The 21120-nt window shown below is 46.2% G+C and overlaps 2 protein-coding genes across 2 annotated transcripts in view; both read left to right on the top strand.

Annotated features, from left to right (window-relative positions):
• Positions 1-4123, top strand: part of LOC143816904 (uncharacterized) — a 107723-nt gene extending 103600 nt beyond the window's left edge. Inside the window, exon 4 of the mRNA XM_077297876.1 lies at positions 3928-4123. Within this exon, the coding sequence (XP_077153991.1) occupies positions 3928-3941 (14 nt within the window). The 3' untranslated portion in view covers positions 3942-4123. The remainder of the gene's footprint in view (positions 1-3927) is intronic.
• LOC143814943 (uncharacterized) overlaps positions 1-21120 on the top strand; it is a 551462-nt gene that overhangs the window by 382501 nt on the left and 147841 nt on the right. The window lies entirely within an intron of this gene.

Below are 21120 nucleotides of genomic sequence, written 5' to 3'. Positions count from 1 at the left end.
GTGATATCTGTAGTGTGTATGTATGTGTGTGATATCTGTAGTGTGTGTGTGTGTTGAGACAGGGGCGTAACTACCACGGTCGCAGCGGTCGCCGCTGCAAGCGGCTCTGGCAGGTCAGGGGCCCGTGTGTCCCCTTGAACCTGTCTCCCTTGTCCCCTTATGCTTGTGTCCCTTGTCCCCGTGTGCCAGTCTGCCTTGCTTATTAGTCCCTGTGTGTCCCCATGTGCCTGTCTCCTTTGTCCTCTTGTGCTTGTGTCAGTCTCTCTTGCCCACTAGTCCCTGTGTGTCCCCTTGTGCCTGTCTCCCTTGTCCCCTTGTGCTTGTCTCCGTGTGTCCCCTTGTGTCAGTCTCCATTGCCCACTAGTCCCCTTGTATCAGTCTCCCTTGCCCACTAGTCCCCGTGTGTGTCTCCCTTTCCCACTTGTCCCTGTGTGTCCCCTTGTGCTTGTATCCCTTGTCCCCGTGTGTCCCCTTGTGTCAGTCTCTCTTGCCCACTAGTCCCTGTGTGTCCCCTTGTGCCTGTCTCCCTTGTCCCCTTGTGCTTGTCCCCGTGTGTCCCCTTGTGTCAGTCTCCATTGCCCACTAGTCCCCTTGTATCAGTCTCCCTTGCCCACTAGTCCCCGTGTGTCCCCTGGTGTCAGTCTCCCTTGCCCACTAGTCCCTGTGTCCCCTTCTGCCAATCTCCCTTGCCCACTAGTCCCCGTGTGCCCCTTGTGTCAGTCTCCCTTGCCCACTTGTCCCCGTGTGTCCCTTGTGTAAGGCTCCCTTGCCCACTAGTCCCCTTGTCAGTCTCCCTTGTGTCAGTCTCCCTTGCCCACTAGTCCCCTTGTAACCTTTTCCCCTGCCTCCTAGCCCCCATGTGTCCCCTTGTGCCTGTCTTCCTTGCTCCCTAGCCTCCCTATGTTACCCTTGTGCCTCTCTCCCCTAACCCCCTTGTGCCCTCTCCCCTGCCCCCTCGTCACCATTTGCTCGTGTCTTTCTCACTGCCCCTGTATGGAGGGGCTGCATTATACTATGAGGGGGCTGCATTGTATTCTATGGGGGTTACATTGAATTGTATGGCAGGGCTACAGGGGGGGTGGGGGGCCCATTTGGAAGTTCGCACCGGGGCCCATAACTTTGTAGTTACGGCACTGCGTATTGATAAACAAAGGATTATAACACCTAGATAGTGCTTACCAACTATGCTTAGGCTAGGTTCACATTGCGTTAGGGCAATCCGTTTAGCGCTAGCGGATTGCGCTAACGCAATGTTTATTTAGGGGCCGTGTTTGGGGTCGCGTTAACGTCCCCACTCTCGCAGATCCCCGATCTGCGAGAGCGGGGAACGGACCTCGGGCGCGCCGCGGACGCTGCAAGCAGCGTCCGCGGCACGTCACAAAAGAACGGCACATCACTAGCGCGAGCCGAAAAAGGCACGCGCTAGTGATGCGCTGCAGGAGAAATTTACATTGCTGTCAATGGGCACGCTAACGGACCCGTTGCACGGCGTTAATTGCGACATTTTCGCTGTGCAACGCTGTCCGTTAGCGTGCACACATTAACGCAATGTGAACCCAGCCTTAGAGAAGGCTGTTTAAGGAGCATGAAGAACACGAATGGTGTAGTTTCTCCTAAGACTCATGGAGGAATAATAGCTGCTGTTCCCTTCACAGTGTCATAATAAGACCATAATGCAACAGGAACAATCCCACAATGCCCTAGGAACTTCTCACAAGACATTGCAAATTAAACTAGAATCTATGCATTAAACGGCCAGCAGGTGGTGCTGTTACCTTACAATATGAAATATAGGAAGGATTAAAACACACAAAAATACAATGTCTGTAATATCGGAGACATAATAAAAATGAGTAAACTTTCTGGACAAAACACTCCCCGCTTGACGTCAGCCAACGTCACTATTGTGTTTATTGGACGAGAACAGCAGAACGAGTTCCCCTACTGGCCTGAGGAACAATTTGCTCTCACCTTGTTTTCCTATTTTTACTTCCACCTTACGTACGATTCCATCCTTACTTGTTAATGTCTGGGTAATGAGACCTAATGCCATTCATTTCTCCGAGACTGACAGTCTTTCATTAGTACTATATCGCCAGGCTGGAGGTTAGGCTTGCTGGTTTGCCACTTTCTCCTCTGTTGCAGAGTAGTCAGGTACTGTTTTTTCCACTTGTCCCAAAAGGCATTGGAGAGACTCTGTACTTGTCTCCATCGACTCCTGTAACGGTCTTTAACATTAAATTCTCCAGGTGGAGAGCAATTACGGTCAGTCTTCTGCGTAAACAGCAGGGCTGGGGTGAGAACAGTTGGGTCATCAGAGTCTTGAAGCGTAGGTGCTAACTTTGCATGACCGTTCTTGCATATCTTCTCCATGAAGGTTAAGAAATGGTCTTTCATCTATTCACCCATCCCCACAACCAGCGTCGGACTGGGGTGTCTGGGGCCCACCAGAGGAATGGACTCTAGGGGCCGACCCTACAGCTATATGCAAATTATTCTATACGATACCAGAACTTGTCACGGACCAATGTAGGTATAATAACTCATAATTTTATCATTTATCAGGAGGAAAATGAGTTGAATAATATACCAGAACAATAGTTAAAGTTTAATAATTATTTTTATTTAATACCATAAGTTCATTTTAAATTAATACATAGGTCTTTTTAGTGCAAAAATTAAGTGAATCACTCTAAAGTGTTAAATAAGGCACAGGGTGGAGTATAACCAGCTAAGAGTACTACCTGAGTAGTAATGGATCATTAAAGTGCTTTTATGCCACATTAAATCACAGAGTGAATGTATCACTACTTACAGGCACATCCTTCCCACTCATATGGCCATACTCGCATTATCTGCTGCGGATAAACTAAGGTGAATCATCACATACACCTGTAATCCCTCCTATTTGTTACACAATATCCACACCACTAAATGCTGCGGGTAAACAAAGGTGAATCATCACATACACTTATAATCCCACAATATCCGCACCATATGTTACGAACAGCTACTCCCTTGTTAGTACACAAAAAAGGTTAGCTTCATTTACCCATGATAAGGTTAAACGTCCAAACTCCAACCTGCACCTGGTTCCCCAACGCGCGTTTCGCGTATGAATTGTGTTGCTTCCTCAGGGGGCGTGGCTTTAGTGATGACACGGTCCAGTTTAAATAGTGCGCCGATCCGGTCACATGACCGGACGGCCACCTATCGATGATCACTTGTTGTGCGCATGCTCGCCGCGTCTCGTCGCCATATCAACTAGAACCCAGAAGCGGACGTCCCCCCGCGATCACGTGAGCGGGCCGGCGCCAAGCCTCGCATCACGCCCACACAGGATGGACAGCCGCATAGGTGCCAGAAGAATGAACCTGGGATACAGAGCGCATTGTATAGTGAGGGTGTGCCGCAATTAATTATTCATAAAAAGTGTATACTGTGCTAAATTATTAAAGTGCTATGTGCATATTGATTCTAAATGAAGGCCTATATAGCCATTATGAAAAAAAGTGCATGTACTAGAAATTATTGTGAAAAGTGCATATTAAGTATAATATTACAATCATGATATTAAATATAACAATCATGATATTATAATATTACACTCATCAATGGAATTAAAAAAGACCTTAGTACCGCATATGCACACAATGCATCAAAACTACTTATATAAACATATAACTACATCTAAAGGAAAGGAAAAGGAGAGGGGAAGAAGAGAAAGCAGCAGTCATAGCCTACCCAAAATGGCTAGATGACAAAGCCATATGGGGGTATGATTATACATCACATACACATCTCTATTTAAGTAGTCCAGAGGTTTTCACATATAGTAGGCTCCAGCTTTTAGTTATTTTTCAATTGGTAGTAGTCCATTCTTTGATTTTCAACTTGCGTTTTTCTTTTTGTTCATTTTCCCTCCAGAACCAGAAACCTAACTCAAGATGTTCCTCCTGGACCACGGGCACATCAACCAGCTGCTCACTCGCTTCCCCTCATCATATCACGAACACAGGTATACTCTAAAAATATCACAACATAAATTAAAAACATGCCATAATAAAAACCACACTTAAAATCTGGAAGGTATGACTAGATTAATGGAACGGGATATAGAGATAGTAAATCCATCTTAGTTGCGTCGCCCATGTGACTGCGACGCAACCAATCACAAAGCCGGGACGTAATTTTAAAATCCTTAAGGGCCTGAAATTACGTCACGGCTTGCTGTGATTGGTTGCGTCGCCCATGTGACTGCGACGCAACCAATCACAAAGCCGGGACTTCACGTAAGGAAAGAAAAGCGCGAATTTTAAGCAAACAACGCTGCCGGTTCCCTCGGAGAGGTGAGTATAGCAATATTTTTTATTTTAATTCTTTCTTTTACACATTAATATGGTTCCCAGGGCCTGAAGGAGAGTTTCCTCTCCTTCAGACCCTGGGAACCATCAGGAATACCGTCCGATACTTGAGTCCCATTGACTTGTATTGGTATCGGGTATCGGTATCGGATTGGATCCGATACTTTGCCGGTATCGGCCGATACTTTCCGATACCGATACTTTCAAGTATCGGACGGTATCGCTCAACACTAGTTATCACTGATCCATGGGCTCCACAGGATTGGTGGTCGCTTAGATCCGACCATTAGAAACTGGGGAAGTTTTATCCCTGACAGGACACTTTTATCACTATTTTAAAATGCAGCGGCAGGTGGGATTTCTGACCGCAGCTCCATTCATTCTCTTTGGGGCTTCCAGAAAAAAACAAGTGCAGCCACTGAGGGAATGAATGAATTAGTGATCTAGTCGGACATGCCACTCCAGTCTAATGGGGATAAAAAGTTCCACATTTTGCTGAGTGGGTCCAAGCAGTCAGACCCCCACCAATCAATACGTTATCACTTATCCTGTGGAGAGGTGATTACTTTTTTCCACAGGAAACCCCCTGTAAGTGCATCTCTGCCGCTGTGTACAAAGCATTGAAACTCTAATGGAAATAAAGAATATTCTCCTAATTAATATCAGAGAGAACTAATGACCGCCATACACAACACAATCCACTATACCAAGACCAATATTACCACATACAGGAAGAAATACCACCACACCATGACCAGACCACATAGTGACCGAATAATACTACATACAAGGGACAAATAGCACCGCACCATGTCAAGACCACATATTACCACCACTTGGTGACCAAATAGCACATACAAGGGACAAATACCAGAACACCATTTCCAGACCACATATTACCACCACATAGTGACTGAATACTACAATACTGATCAGAAATAAAAAAAAACAAAAAAAAACACAATACTATCACCATAAGGCTGCTGTCACACTAGCAGTATTTGGTCAGTATTTTACATCAGTATTTGTAGCCAAACCCAGGAGTGGAACAATCAGAGGCAAAGTATAATAGAAACATATGCACAACTTCTGTATTTATCACCCACTCCTGGTTTTGGCTTACACATACTGATGTAAAATACTGACCAAATACTGAATGTGTGACGGCAGCCTAAGTGACATTATACACAGGAGATCTGTACTTAGTATGCAGTGTCTGTGTAGAGGTAATACAGAGATTGTCAAGGTGAAAATATATTTTCATTTATACCTTTTGTACTTTTATATATCTTATACTGTGAAACAATAAGTTTTCCCCTGCTAATGCAAATGTAATTGTATTTAAAGATGGCTGCCAGTGTTCAGTTTCGTTTCAGTTTAGTGACCGAAGGGTTAAGATTCATTTCTTCTGAAATCGAAACTTGGAAAAGTAAAGAAGAGGAGGAATCCACCAGAAGACGTCCGACGAATCAGAAAGGGATTGAACACTAGACGTATAATGCTTAAACCCTGCCTATTGCATTCCTTTTTAGTACCGTGTATTTGGAAAATAAAGTTCAGTTGCTATGATAGTGGCTGACACATATAGTCACATGAGCATGCACTGAGATTGAACCAGCTACCTGTCTGACTCATTCTTACCCGGTACCACATGCTTATAGTTTAATTTGGAATGACTGGTGAATGAGGATATATTGTCGTTACGACCCCGACAATTTGGAGCCCAACGGGGGGCGTGGCCAGCGATCCGAGACCCCCTGGACCCATGCCTGGATGTCTGTGGATGATACCCGTAGTGGCTGACCTCGAGGACTGATCACCCTCCGAACACGGTAAGTGGCGATCATATACACTGTATGTGTCACACTTGCTAGTGTCTCAGCCATTATTGGTTTGTCTGTGGTCTCCTTGGGTCTGGGGAGTGACCAGTCGAGTGGTGAGATCGAATGCGATCCTGTGCCACGCTCTGAACCAGCAACTGAGAGACGTCGCATCTGGCGCGTCCTCGTGTACACCACACCTCCTCCACCGGTCATTGTACTCCGTTCAACCACCCTACCCGTGACTGTTGTCTAGTAGTGAAGTGGAGTGAAAGATTGAGCAAGTTGTAGAGTGTGGGGCGGCTTAGAGAAGGGATAGGAGACGCAGCCTCTGTGATATTGTACCAGCTAGGTAATTAAGACGTCCCGAGAAGGGACCACCTGTATTTCTGTGGAGGGCTCTCACTAGGAGACCGCCTCCCGACTGTTTAGAATATCGTGGCAGGATAGTCTGTTAATCACTGGTGTTCAGGTTAGGGACAGAAAATATTGAGCGCGAGGCTCTTTTTCTAATACGTTGAGCGAGATTCCGTATTGTAGAACACCAGCGTTGATATCGCTGCCAGTGGTTTACTGCAGAAAATCACAGTATTCTGTGAGTCATGTTGCGTCTCTTAAAGCAGAAGAAGTCTGTGCCCCACAAGTTAGATGAGGATTCTGTGGAAGTCAAGGCAATAGTTGAGTCATGGGAGGGCAAGAAGGCAGTCAGGAATGTTGAGAGATTGTATAAGCATGTAGGATTGCCCTCGCCAGGGAGATTGCAGCCGGCTATGTGGCCCAATCTCATAGAAAATAAAAAGGGCATGTTGAAAGATAAAGGATTGTTAGAACAAGCGCAAGCTCATCTGCGAGTTGCGCGAAGCTTGAAGAATGAAGGATGAAAATAGGTTGATGGAGAGGAAGGATCAGACAATGTAGAACCCGTGTTTGGTTATAAAATGCCTTTGAACTGTGATTTTACAGATTGTAAAATGGCCGCCGTGCCACTGATGATGAAAATGCAGTCCCAGCCACCGCCCTGTAATGGCGGGACGAGCTCTCCAGAAGCGTGGGTGTGTCCTGTTTGTGTTGTGCAGAATCCAACCTGGGTGGAAACCTGCCGTGTGCATGTATGGACCGTCCTTGGGGCTCCGCCCAGACCACGGAGGATCATAGGAAAGTTTTGTAGAAATTAAGTCTGAAAACTGCTGCAATTTGTTACTTTGTAGAAGATACGGAACTCTTATCAGTGCTGTGTAGGGGAGGGGAGGAGGGAGCGGACCGCTGTGAGATTTCTCCTCTTTCCTCATCTGTGCTACGAATTTAGAGAAAGGGGGGCAAAGAGCTGGGCTTTTGTATTCTCCCTTGTGCGCTGTGGAATGCAGTGATTTTTCTTATCTCCGTGTTACTAGATGGGAGGGGGTGAGTGAATCCCTGCGCGACCTGCTTGAAATTTCTCCCCTCGGTGCTGTGGGCTAGAGGGAAGGGGGGCCATGTATTGCATTCTAAGTTTTCTCTGTCCTTGGTTTAGTACACGCTGAGAGATTTATGTTTAAAGCAATAAGTACTGTATGAAATTGAAAGTGAAATAGACCTGTGCCTGGTCTTGGAGGAAAACTTGTAAGTAATTGAAAGATTGGTAATTACCTGTATCAAGTTGAGTGGTTGATATATAGCAAATTGAAGATTAACAGGGGGGCTCCCTGTTAGATAATATGGTCTTTTCTCAGGAAATAAAGCCAAGGCACCAATATATATATCCTGGATTGCCGAGAAGTTCTATGGGCGTCTTATGGTAGTGTTTGAAGATCTGGGATTTTCACTGTAACAAAAAGCCCATTCATACGTTTTTGTGGTAGACCCGATATTGAGATTTCCACTCCGGATGATGCATTGAAAATAGTAAAGAGTTTTCAAAAGAATTTAGCCCAGCAGGAAAGGAAAGGGGTTAAGTCAGCAGCGCTTCTTACTGTCTACGTAACAGACTCCAGTTTCTGCCCCCTCCTATCGTACACGCAAGTCCAGCCTCACATTCCAATATGTCTTTAACCCTGTATAGGAATCTCACTCTATTCCCAGCCTCGTTATGTCAATTTTCAGACCAAGAGCTTGCTTTAATCGGTGTAAATGGCAGACCCCCCCAGCCCGGAAAGGCCCTTACATCTCCTCTTCCCGTGAAACCTTCACACTTACAAGGCCAGACTTTCCAGGAATCTGAAGTTTGGCTTCCCTGTCATTCACGCTGCTACATCACACCCCAGGGCTCCCAGGTTCTTTTCTCAGTGGGGTATGGGGACATAATTACCCACCAGATGTTAGGTGGGTTCACTACAGCTCCTTCTACCCTGTCACATAGAGGGGGTTGGGCCCAACAAATAGCAAAAAAAAAAAAAAAGGGGAGCCAGTCATAGCCCAAGAGTGTCAGGCCTTCCTTGCCGCTTATGGCCCCTTGCATCCAGGAGACGCTATGTCCACCCAAAGAGGGAATTTGCCCTGTGATATAGTGTTACACATTGCAGGCCCCGTATATGATTACAAGACACCCGAGCACTGCCATACAGTATTGCAGACAGAGCTCACCTATGCAGGACATGCTACAGGTGTGCTGATTCAGTTTCATGGAGACAAACAGAGACCTGTTGTTTATTACAGCGGCCACCAGGATACGGTGGCAAGAGGAAGTCCCTTATGTGTTTGGGCTGTGTTGTCTGTCCAGCTGTTGCTACACAAATCTTCAGAGATTGTTTTGGATTACCCACTGATGGTCCACACCCCACATGATGTATATAGTATCCCTGACCAGGTACAATCTAGCCACATGTCCATGGCTGGACAGCTGCGACTTCAGTGTGCTATTCTCATGCCTACTAATGTGACTTTGAAAAGGTGCACTGTCCTGAACCCCGCTACTTTTCTCCTAGTTCCCCTGGATCCAAAGGGGGGAGGAATAGGTGACATGAGCAAGGACACTCTTTTTCTTTCTAGAATGGATCCAGAGGAACAAGATTAGGTTTCCAAACCATATGATTGTCTAGAATTGATGTCTCAGGAAACGGCTGGTCTCTAGTGTGCCTATTCTAATGCTGATTTTGAGCTTTTTGTAGATGGATCCCGTCACCAAGATGACCAAGGACGCTTCTGTACCAGATATGCTGTGGTCTCAGAACATGAGGTAATCAAGGCAGAGTCAATGCCAGCTCATATGTCTGCACAAGAAGCAGAGCTCAAGGCGCTCATAGAAGCGTGCAAACTAGCAGAAGGTAAGACTGTAAATATCTACACTGATTCCAGGTATGCTTTTGGCATTGCACACGATTATGGGCCTATCTGGAGAGCCAGGGCTTTCCTGACAGCAAATGGCCACCCCTTTAAACATGCTGAGGCAGTCCAGCAACTTATGAATGCACTACAGTTTCCCACCCAAGCAGGCATCATAAAGGTAAAGGCACATACCAAAGGCACTGATGGACGGACAAAGGGTAACGCACTGGCAGACCAGGCTGCCAAGAAAGCAGCAAGCACTCCTGTAGCCTCTAGAGTACATCACCTAGACACCCCACCATCTCCACTTGTGTTGAAAGACATCTTAGCCCGGTTACAAGAACAGGCAAGTAAGGAGGAGAAAAATAGGTGGCAAAAAATAGGGGCTTGCTCTGATACCGTCACTGGACTATGGGGGAGGGGTGAAAAGGTCTGCCTACCACAGGTACTGTACCCAATGATGGCACAGGTTCTGCACGGGAATGTGCACCACTCGAAGACGGCCATGTGTGACACCCTACAGAAACAATGGATTGCCCCCGGGGTTTTCCACCTGCGCAAAAAGGCAGGTACAGAGCTGCATGATATGTGCCACACATAATCAGAATAGGACAGTGAAAACCCCATCCAAACACACTCCCTGGCCCCTTTAACCAATTCCAGAGACTGCAGATTGATTATATTCAGTTGCCCAGGGTAGGGACGTATGAGTATGTGTTGGTCTGCATTGATTTATTTTCAGGTTGGCCAGAAGCCTACCCAGTTGCCAAAGCTACGGCTAAGACAACGGTGAAGAAACTGATGGCTGAGATCATATGCAGGTATGGAGTTCCTGAGGTCATTGAAAGCGATCAGAGTTCCCATTATACTGGATAGATCATGTCAGAGGTAATGGCAGCACTGGGGGTAAGTCAAGCATTGCATACTCCATCCACAGAGTAGTGGAAGAGTGGAGAGACTAAATGGAACTCTTAAGCTTAAAATCCAGAAGGCAATGGCAGAGACTGGTAAACCATGGACAGAATGCCTTCCTCTAGCTTTGTTTTCAGTAAGATATACCCCAAACAGGAAGACAGGACTGTCACCGTATGAGATTCTGTTTGGCAGGGGCCCCAATCTTGAATGTTTCTTTCCACAACAGTTGCAGCTCAAGTACCAGGACTTGACTAGCTATGTGCAGGCCTTACATGGACACCTTGCCAAAGTGCATTTAACTGTCTTCAGTTCTCTTCCAGACCCATAAAAGATTCCTGGACACCATCCCTTTGTGCCAGGAGACCTGGTGTATGTGAAAAAGTTTGTGCGCAGAGATTGTCTCCAGCCAAGATTTGAAGGACCCCACACGGTGATCCTGGTCACCCCCACTGCAGTAAAACTTGAAGGAAAGAGCACCTGGATTCACGCTTCACACTGTAAAAGAGACCGAACCAGTGTTTAGTCACAGAAGTGACTGAAGGGAAATGTTGCTGTTGTTTTTGACCTTGGAACTGGGGGCCATCCTCGCCCCTACCTCTTCGGCCCCTATTGTAAATAAGAATTCTGGCCCCACTATTCTCTGGGTAAATCTGACATCCCCGGTAAATATCTGGCGATTTGATTTCTGTGATGTAGTCAAGTGCCTTGAGACTGAACGGGTGGTAGAGGGGATCATCCAGTTTTATATGTGTGTTACCAGACAATACAACAATAACTGTTATTATTGGCCAGATGCTGCCTGGAATACGGGAGATGATTGGGGATATAAACCTAGCAAAGCCATGTTCCCCAAGGATGGGACGGGTAGAAGTCTTCGTGAAAGAATGCATCTAACAGCCCTTCTGCAACCACCTAGAGGCTGTAAATGGGGTAAAAGTTGTCACCCCCTCCTCCTAAATCTTGAAAGCCCCCAATCTGCTGATCTGCAGACGTTTGTACTGGGAAGACATAATTATGTATTCAGTAGTGGATATCATGGGAATTTAGGCCATATACAGCTCCAGGATATTAGCTTCAGACCAACCATGACCCCTGTTACCAGTACAGCTAAAGTAGGCCCAGGTGAGCGTTTGCGAAATGTAGTTAATGAAGTAATCCCCCTTCCAGGTCTCAGTTGGCAAGAAGTTTTCTCCATAGAAACCCAAACAGCCCCAAGGAAAAAACCTATGGTTAGAATGGGTGAGATACAATGTAAGAGTCCAGAATATCTCTGTAGGATGTATTGCTTGTGCTGCTGCGAATACACACCTATACACACATGCATTGCTTTTCCCTGATGACAACACCACTGCCTGTGTCATGAATCTGTTGAAAGGTTTGAAGCCCACTGATTGCCCAGATTACGTCCCACTAATTCATAAGGAACCCAGACTAAAGGTCCCAGGAGAAGTAACTGTATTAGCTGACAACTACACCTGCTATAATTCCCACGACACCACAGGTACACCAGTAGAGATCTCCGAGACAGGTTTCTGCAAAGAGAACAGTTCTTTAGATACTGATTTGCTAATTAAACATACACATTATATGTACGACATTTATTGGTTATGTGGGGATGGTAAGCTCCGTCCTAGGTTGCCTAATGCCTGGACAGGTCAATGCACCCTTGTTAAATTAGCCATGCAGTTCAAGATTTTACCTTGGGATCCAGAGGTACCTGATGAACCTACCAGAAAGAGGAGAAGTCTCAATCAGCTCCACATGAGTTATGAAGAAGATCCACTAGTATATATTGATGCCATTGGAGTGCCAAGGGGGGTGCCTGACCAGTTTAAAGCCCAGAACCAGATTTATGCCGGCATTGCTTCTATAATCCCACAGGTGCAGATTAATAAAAATGTTGAATGGATCAATTATATATATTACAGGGAACAAAGGTTCGTCAATTTTAGCCAAGATGCCTTTCAGGATATAGTTGAGGGTTTGAGCCCTAACACTTGTATGACCCGTGCTGCAACCTGACCTAAGAGAATTACACTGAATCCTGTCCAGACAAGATCACATGTAGTGACATAAGAAGCTGACACAGGATTGTGGTTGGCGGATAGTGGGGACATTAACTTTTAGGAGTAGGCTGACAGTAATCCTTTTGGGAAGGAGCTGTAGACCAGCATGTCATGTCGCCCCCACCACCAGAGAACCAACCACATCAGGTAGGGTAAGACAGATACAGGAGTATTATCCCTGGAGGCCCTCTGACTAGCTAGCTACGCAAAAGCAATTGGCTGACCCTGAGAACCAACCTTTCTCATTCTACAGACAAATAATGATCATATGATGGACGTATAAGTGCACCTAGGCAGGCCTAGGTAGTTAGTGAGCACAAAAACAGGTGACGTGCTAGGACGCAAATTAAGATTTTCTACAGATGTGACAAAGGAGAGAGTGTAGAGCTATACTTTGGACGGTTACAGCTGAAATGGGAAGACATGGAGTACAGTCCCATAAACCCACTTGATGTTAGAGTATTGGTAAATACATTCATTGACGGTATGACCAAAGACTTACGAGACGAAATATAGACAGCCAGACCTAAATGGCGAAATGTAGATCCGAAAGACCTGAAGGTTTCTAAAGAAGTTGAACAAATTAGGACAATAAGACGACGTGTCATGTATGCTGGAGTGGACACATCTTTCTTCTCCAGTTGGTTAGGTGGGATCAAGGGATTCCTTCAATAAGTTTGTTTGGTACTGATTGCCCTCCTTATAGTTGGATCGATAATTCTCTGTTGTGTTATTCCCTTGTATAAAAAGGTTATTGCCAAAGCAACTCCGACTGGCACCTTCCTCAGTCAAAAAATAGACCCACCAGAGTACAATGGTACTGATCCAGGGGAGATCCCTAAGTATATTCCTCTCAAGAGAGTAGACAAGACCCCCCATTCTCAGATGATGCTAAGAGATTTAGTTTAGGGACAGTGGGAGAACTCCATGTGAGGTTAGTGAAGGGTTCAGCTGCCTGGAGGCCTCTCGCTAGGGGAGAGTTTCTGAGGTGTCTGGATGAAGAAATCCAACTCCCCTTTTCCCATCACATGGACAGTCTCAAAGGATCTTTCTTTAAGGGAAAAACTTAGTGTTTAGGGGGGATTGTCAAGGTGAAAATATATTTTCATTTATACCTTTTGTACTTTTATATATCTTATACTGTGAAACAATAAGTTTTCCCCTGCTAATGCAAATGTAATTGTATTTAAAGATGGCTGCCAGTGTTCAGTTTCGTTTCAGTTTAGTGACCGAAGGGTTAAGATTCATTTCTTCTGAAATCGAAACTTGGAAAAGTAAAGAAGAGGAGGAATCCACCAGAAGACGTCCGACGAATCAGAAAGGGATTGAACACTAGACGTATACTGCTTAAACCCTGCCTATTGCATTCCTTTTTAGTACCGTGTATTTGGAAAATAAAGTTCAGTTGCTATGATAGTGGCTGACACATATAGTCACATGAGCATGCACTGAGATTGAACCAGCTACCTGTCTGACTCATTCTTACCCGGTACCACATGCTTATAGTTTAATTTGGAATGACTGGTGAATGAGAGTATATTGTCGTTACGACCCCGACAAGATCACTGGTGACATTATACACAGGAGCTCTGTATATAATGTACAGTGTATAGTGTCAGTGTATAGGTAACACTGACTCACCAGTGACGTCTCTAGGTGAAGTCCTTCATCTTTCATCCAGCACAGACCGCCATCACTTCATCCAGCCAGGACTCATCTCTGCAGGAAATAACAGTTATCTCGAGCTCCGCTTGCAGAACATATTACTTAATTTTTCACAACTTCTACATTACATCACATGAAGAAAAAAAGGCCATATAGTGTCACTCTGCACACTAACAGGACCGCCCCCCATTTAAAACAGTGTCCTCAAAAAATAAAATAAATACATCACTGCATATCCCTTAATTAACCCCTATGGTAATAATATTCCCCACCCTGGCCCCGTTTATCTCATTCCTGGCTCCAGCCATATGTTCTCGCATCCTGCCCTCATGAGTATCCATTCTACCCCATATGATCTCCCCATCATGCCCCATCTGTTTCCATCGTATCCATCCTGCCCCATGATCCAATCCTGCCCCATGTCTTTCATTCTGCCCCGTGTCTCCAATCATGCCCCGTATCTACATTCTGCCCATGCCTCCAGTCTTGCCCCCAGTGTGTCCAGCAATCTGCCCCAGTGTGTCCAGCATATTACCCCTAGTGTGTCCAGCATATTACCCCCAGTGTGTCCAGCAATCTGCCCCAGTATGTCCAGCATTGCCCTCAGACAGTGTGTCCAGCAATCTTCCCCAGTATGTCAAGCATATTACCCCCAGGTTGTCCAGCAATCTGCCCCAGTATGTCCAGCACTGCCCCCAGTGTGTCCAGCAATCTGCCCCAGTATGTCCAGCAATCTGCCCCAGTGTCCAGCACTGCCCCCAGTGTGTCCAGTAATCTGCCCCAGTGTCCAGCACTGCCCCCAGTGTGTCCAGCAATCTGCCCCAGTGTCCAGCATTGCCCCAGTGTGTCCAGCAATCTGCCCCAGTATGTCCAGCACTGCCCCCAGTGTGTCCATCAATCTGCCCCAGTATGTCCAGCAATCTGCCCCAGTGTGTCCAGCACTGCCCCCATGTGTCCAGCACTGCCCCCAGTGTGTCCAGCAATCTGCCCCAGTGTGTCCAGCACTGCCCCCAGTGTGTCCAGCAATCTGCCCCAGTGTCCAGCACTGCCCCCAGTGTGTCCAGCAATCTGCCCCAGTGTCCAGCACTGCCCCCTGTGTGTCCAGCAATCTGCCCCAGACTATTACCCCCTGTATGCATGGCTTATCTCTCCAGTATGTCAAGCATATTGCCCCAGTGTGTCCAGCATATTACCCCCAGGGGGGCCAGCAATCTGCCCCAGTATGTCCAGCATTGCCCCCAGACAGTGTGTCCAGCAATCTTCCCCAGTATGTCAAGCATATTACCTGTTGTGAATTCTGCTTTTGGGCTCCCTCTGGTGGTTGTAGGTGGTAATGCAGTTGTCCCTGGGTTGCAGTCCTGGTCAGGTGTATCTGCTGATTGCAGTTCTGACTGGGGTATTTAGGCGTGCAGGATCTATTAGTCCTTGCCAGTTGTCCATGGTTGTTGGGAGTTGTTGGTCCTTGTTTGGTTCCTTCTGCCTTGCTGCCAAATCAGCAAAGATAAGTGTCTGGTTTTGTTTCTGTGGCGCACATGCTGTGTGCTCAATAATTCAGTGCTATTCATTTTTTTGTCCAGCTTAGATTGTGTCAGTATTTTCTCAGTCTTGTTGGATTCTCAGGAGTTGCAGATATACATTCCATGTCTTTAGTTAGATTGTGGAATTTTTTGTATTATCTGCTGTGGATATTTTTGGAAGGGTTTTAATACTTACCGCTTAGTATTCTGTCCTATCTTTCCCTATTTATTTAGAGTGGCTTCTTTTGCTGAATTCTGTTTTCTGCCTGCGTGTGTCTTTCCTCTCCTATTCACAGTCAATATTCGTGGGGGCTGCCTATTCTTTGGGGTTCTGCTCTGAGGCAAGATAGTATTCCTATTTCCATCTATAGGGGTATTTAGTTCTCCGGCTGTGTCGAGGTGTCTAGGGTTCGTTAGGCACACCCCACGGCTACTTCTAGTTGCGGTGTTAGTTCAGGTTTTGCGGTCAGTACAGTTTCCACCTACTCCAGAGAATCCAACAAGACTGAGAAAATACTGACACAATCTAAGCTGGACAAAAAAATGAATAGCACTGAATTATTGAGCACACAGCATGTGTGCCACAGAAACAAAACCAGACACTTATCTTTGCTGATTTGGCAGCAAGGCAGAAGGAACCAAACAAGGACCAACACCTCCCAACAACCATGGACAACTGGCAAGGACTAATGAATCCGTGCACCTAAATACCCCAGTCAGAACTGCAATCAGCAGATACACCTGACCAGGACTGCAACTGTTATGATCCTTAGTGACTTAGGATCACAAATCTGACCAGCTAAGTAAGAGAACGTAGGACGAGCTCTGGGGATGTGGGAACTGGACTGACCGCAAACCTGATCCTAACCGCACACACTAAAGGCAGCCGTGGAACGTTCCTAAAATCCTAGACGTCTCTTCACAGCCTGAGAAACTGGCTACCCCTAGAGGGAAATAAAAGCCTCACTTGCCTCAGAGAAATAACCCCAAAGTTTAGAACAGCCCCCCACAAATAATAACGGTGAGTAAAGGAGAAAGCACGAACGTAGAAATGAAAACAGATTCAGCAAAGGAGGCCCGCTAATCACTAAACAGAAAGAGGATAGCGAGAATCTGTGCGGTCAGTAAAAAACCCTATCAAAAATATCCACGCAGAGAACCCCCACACCAACTAACGATGTGAGGGGAGCAACTCTGAACCCCAGAGCTCCCAGCAAGCGAGGATATCACATATTAGCAAGCTGGACAGAACTCATCATATACTAGGAAACATATTGAACTCAGATGAGCAAAAATAAACAAACAAAAACTTAGCTTCTCTTGGAGAGACTGATAACGAATGTAGTCAGGAGAGATCAGAACAGCTCTGAATACAACGACAGCAGGCAACAAATGAAGGTCCAGGTGAGTTAAATAGGAAACCTGACTAGCAGGAAACGAATCAGCTGATCCCAGCCACAGACCCGCAGAATGACAAAAGAGCCACCAGAGGGAGCTCAAAGATACAACTCACACAGTACCACTCACAACCACAGGAGGGAGCCCGAGAACAGAGTTCACAACAGTACCCCCCCCTTGAGGAGGGGTCACCGAACCCTCATCAGAACCCCCAGGGTGATCAGGATGAGCCACATGGAAGGCACGAACCAAATCGGCCGCATGAACATCAGAGGCGACAACCCAGGAATTATCCTCCTGACCATAGCCCTTCCACTTAACCAAAGACTGAAGCCTCCGTCTTGAAATACGGGAATCCAAGATCTTCTCCACCACGTACTCCAATTCTCCCTCAACCAGCACCGGAGCAGGAGGCTCAACAGAAGGAACCACAGGCACCACATACCTCCACAACAAAGACCTATGGAACACATTATGAATGGCAAACGATGCTAGGAGGTCCAAACGAAATGACACAGGGTTGAGGATTTCCAAAATTTTATAAGGACCGATAAAACGAGGTTTAAACTTAGGAGAAGAAACCTTCATAGGAACATAACGAGAAGACAACCACACCAAATCCCCCACACGAAGTCGGGGACCCACACAGCGACGACGGTTAGCAAAGCGCTGAGCCTTCTCTTGTGACAACGTCAAATTGTCCACTACATGGTTCCAAATCTGCTGCAACCTATCCACCACAGAATCCACCCCAGGACAGTCAGAAGGCTCAACCTGACCCGAGGAAAAACGAGGATGAAAACCAAAATTACAAAAAAAAGGCGAAACCAAAGTAGCAGAACTAGCCCGATTATTAAGGGCAAACTCGGCCAACGGCAAAAAAGTCACCCAATCATCCTGGTCAGCAGAAACAAAACATCTCAAATAAGTCTCCAAGGTCTGATTAGTTCGTTCGGTTTGGCCATTCGTCTGAGGATGGAAGGCCGACGAAAAAGATAAATCAATGCCCATCTTAGCACAAAAGGACCGCCAAAATCTGGACACAAACTGGGATCCTCTATCAGACACAATGTTTTCAGGGATGCCATGCAAACGAACCACATTCTGAAAAAACAGCGGAACCAAATCGGAGGAGGAAGGCAACTTAGGCAAGGGCACCAAATGGACCATTTTAGAAAAACGATCACAAACCACCCAGATCACAGACATTCTCTGAGAGACTGGAAGATCCGAAATAAAATCCATGGAAATATGCGTCCAAGGCCTCTTTGGAACCGGCAAAGGCAAAAGCAAACCACTGGCACGAGAAAGCAAGGCTTAGCCCGAGCACAAATCCCACAGGACTGCACAAAGGAACGCACATCCCGCGACAAGGAAGGCCACCAGAAGGACCTAGCCACCAAATCTCTGGTACCAAAAATCCCAGGATGACCAGCCAACACTGAAGAATGAACCTCGGAAATAACTCTGCTGGTCCATCTATCTGGGACAAACAGTCTCTCTGGTGGACAACGGTCAGGTCTATCCGCCTGAAATTCCTGTAACACCCGTCGCAAATCTGGGGAAATGGCAGACAAAATCACTCCCTCTCTGAGGATGCCAGCCGGCTCTGAAACTCCAGGAGAGTCAGGCACAAAACTCCTAGAAAGAGCATCAGCCTTCACGTTCTTCAAACCAGGAAGGTACGAGAGCACGAAATCGAAACGGGAGAAAAACAACGACCAACGAGCCTGTCTAGGATTCAACCGTTTGGCCGACTCGAGATAAATCAAATTCTTGTGATCAGTCAAGACCACCACACGATGCTTAGCTCCCTCTAGCCAATGTCGCCACTCCTCAAATGCCCACTTCATTGCCAACAACTCCCGATTACCAACATCATAATTTCGCTCGGCAGGCGAAAATTTTCTTGAAAAGAAGGCACATGGCTTCATCACAGAGCAATCAGAGCTTCTCTGCGACAAAACAGCCCCTGCTCCAATCTCAGAAGCATCAACCTCGACCTGGAAGGGAAGAGAGACATCTGGCTGACACAAAACTGGAGCCGAAGAAAACCGACGCTTCAGCTCCTGAAAGGCCTCCACGGCCGCAGGAGACCAGTTAGTCACATCAGAACCCTTCTTGGTCAAATCCGTCAAAGGCTTAACCACACCAGAAAAATTAGCGATGAAGCGACGGTAAAAATTTGCAAAACCCAAGAACTTCTGAAGACTCTTAACCGATGTAGGTTGAGTCCAATCATGAATAGCCTGGACCTTGACTGGGTCCATCTCAATAGTAGAAGGAGAAAAAATAAAGCCCAAAAAGGAAACCTTCTGGACTCCGAAGAGACATTTTGAGCCCTTAACAAATAAGGCATTGGCACGCAGGACCTGAAATACCATCCTGACCTGCTTCACATGGGACTCCCAATCATCAGAAAAGACCAAAATATCATCTAGATACACAATCATAAATTTATCCAGATATTCTCGGAAGATGTCGTGCATGAAGGACTGAAACACAGAAGGGGCATTAGAAAGTCCAAAAGGCATCACCAAGTACTCAAAATGGCCTTCGGGCGTATTAAATGCGGTTTTCCATTCATCGCCCTGCTTTATACGCACAAGATTATACGCACCACGAAGATCTATCTTGGTGAACCAACTAGACCCCTTAATCCGAGCAAACAGATCAGACAACAATGGCAAAGGATACTGAAATTTGACCGTGATTTTATTTAGAAGGTGATAATCTATACAGGGTCTCAAAGAACCATCCTTCTTGGCCACAAAAAAGAATCCTGCACCAAGAGGGGACGAGGATGGGCGAATATGTCCCTTCTCCAAAGACTCCTTTACATAACTCCGCATAGCGGCATGTTCTGGCACAGACAAATTAAACAGTCGTCCCTTAGGGAACTTACTACCAGGAATCAAATTTATAGCACAATCACAATCCCTATGAGGAGGTAGGGCACTGGATTTGGGCTCATCAAATACATCCTGGTAGTCCGACAAAAACTCAGGGACTTCAGAAGGAGTAGAGGAAGCAATTGATACCAAAGGAGCATCGCCATGAATTCCCTGGCAACCCCAACTCAACACAGACATTGCTTCCCAATCCAAGACTGGATTATGAGCCTGCAACCATGGCAGACCTAACACGACAACGTCATGCAAATTATTTAACACAAGAAAGCGAATCACCTCCTGATGTGCAGGAGTCATACACATGGTCACTTGAGTCCAGTATTGAGGTTTATTCTTGGCCAATGGCGTAGCATCAATTCCCTTCAATGGAATAGGGAACTGCAAAGGCTCCAAGACAAAACCACAGTGCCTGGCAAATGACAAATCCATCAGATTCAGGGCAGCACCTGAATCTACAAAAGCCATAACAGAGTAGGATGACAGAGAGCAAATCAAAGTGACAGACAAAATGAATTTAGGCTGTACAGTACCAATGGTGACAGATTTAGCGAACTTCTTTGCACGCTTAGAACAATCTGAGATGACATGAGCAGAATCACCACAGTAGAAGCACAACCCATTCTGACGTCTATGATTTTGCCGTTCAATTCTGGTCAGAATCCTGTCACATTGCATAGACTCAGGTTTCTGTTCAGAAAACACCGCCAGATGGTGCGCAGGTTTGCGCTCCCGCAAACGCCGATCAATCTGAATGGCCAAAGCCATTGACTCATTCAGACTCGCAGGCATGGGGAACCCCACCATAACATTCTTAAGGGCTTCGGAAAGACCTTTTCTGAAAATTGCCGCCAGGGCACACTCATTCCATTGAGTAAGCACTGACCGTTTCCTAAATTTCTGACAATAAACCTCTGCTTCATCCTGACCCTGAGAGAGGGCCAGCAAAGCCTTTTCTGCCTGGTCCTCAAGATTAGGTTCCTCATAAAGCAATCCAAGCGCCAGAAAAAACGCATCCACATTAAGCAATGCAGGGTCTCCTGGCGCCAGGGAGAATGCCCAATCCTGAGGGTCACCACGTAACAAGGAAATAATAATTTTAACTTGCTGAGCAGGATTACCCGAGGAACGAGGTCTCAAAGAAAGGAATAACTTGCAATTATTCTTAAAATTCAAAAAACCTAGATCTATCACCAGAAAACAACTCAGGAATAGGTATTTTAGGC

Source organism: Ranitomeya variabilis, chromosome 3, assembly GCF_051348905.1.
Source record: "Ranitomeya variabilis isolate aRanVar5 chromosome 3, aRanVar5.hap1, whole genome shotgun sequence".
Classification (NCBI taxonomy): domain Eukaryota; kingdom Metazoa; phylum Chordata; class Amphibia; order Anura; family Dendrobatidae; genus Ranitomeya; species Ranitomeya variabilis.
Note: the sequence above shows the minus strand (reverse complement) of the source record. Positions and strands in the feature narration are given on the sequence as shown.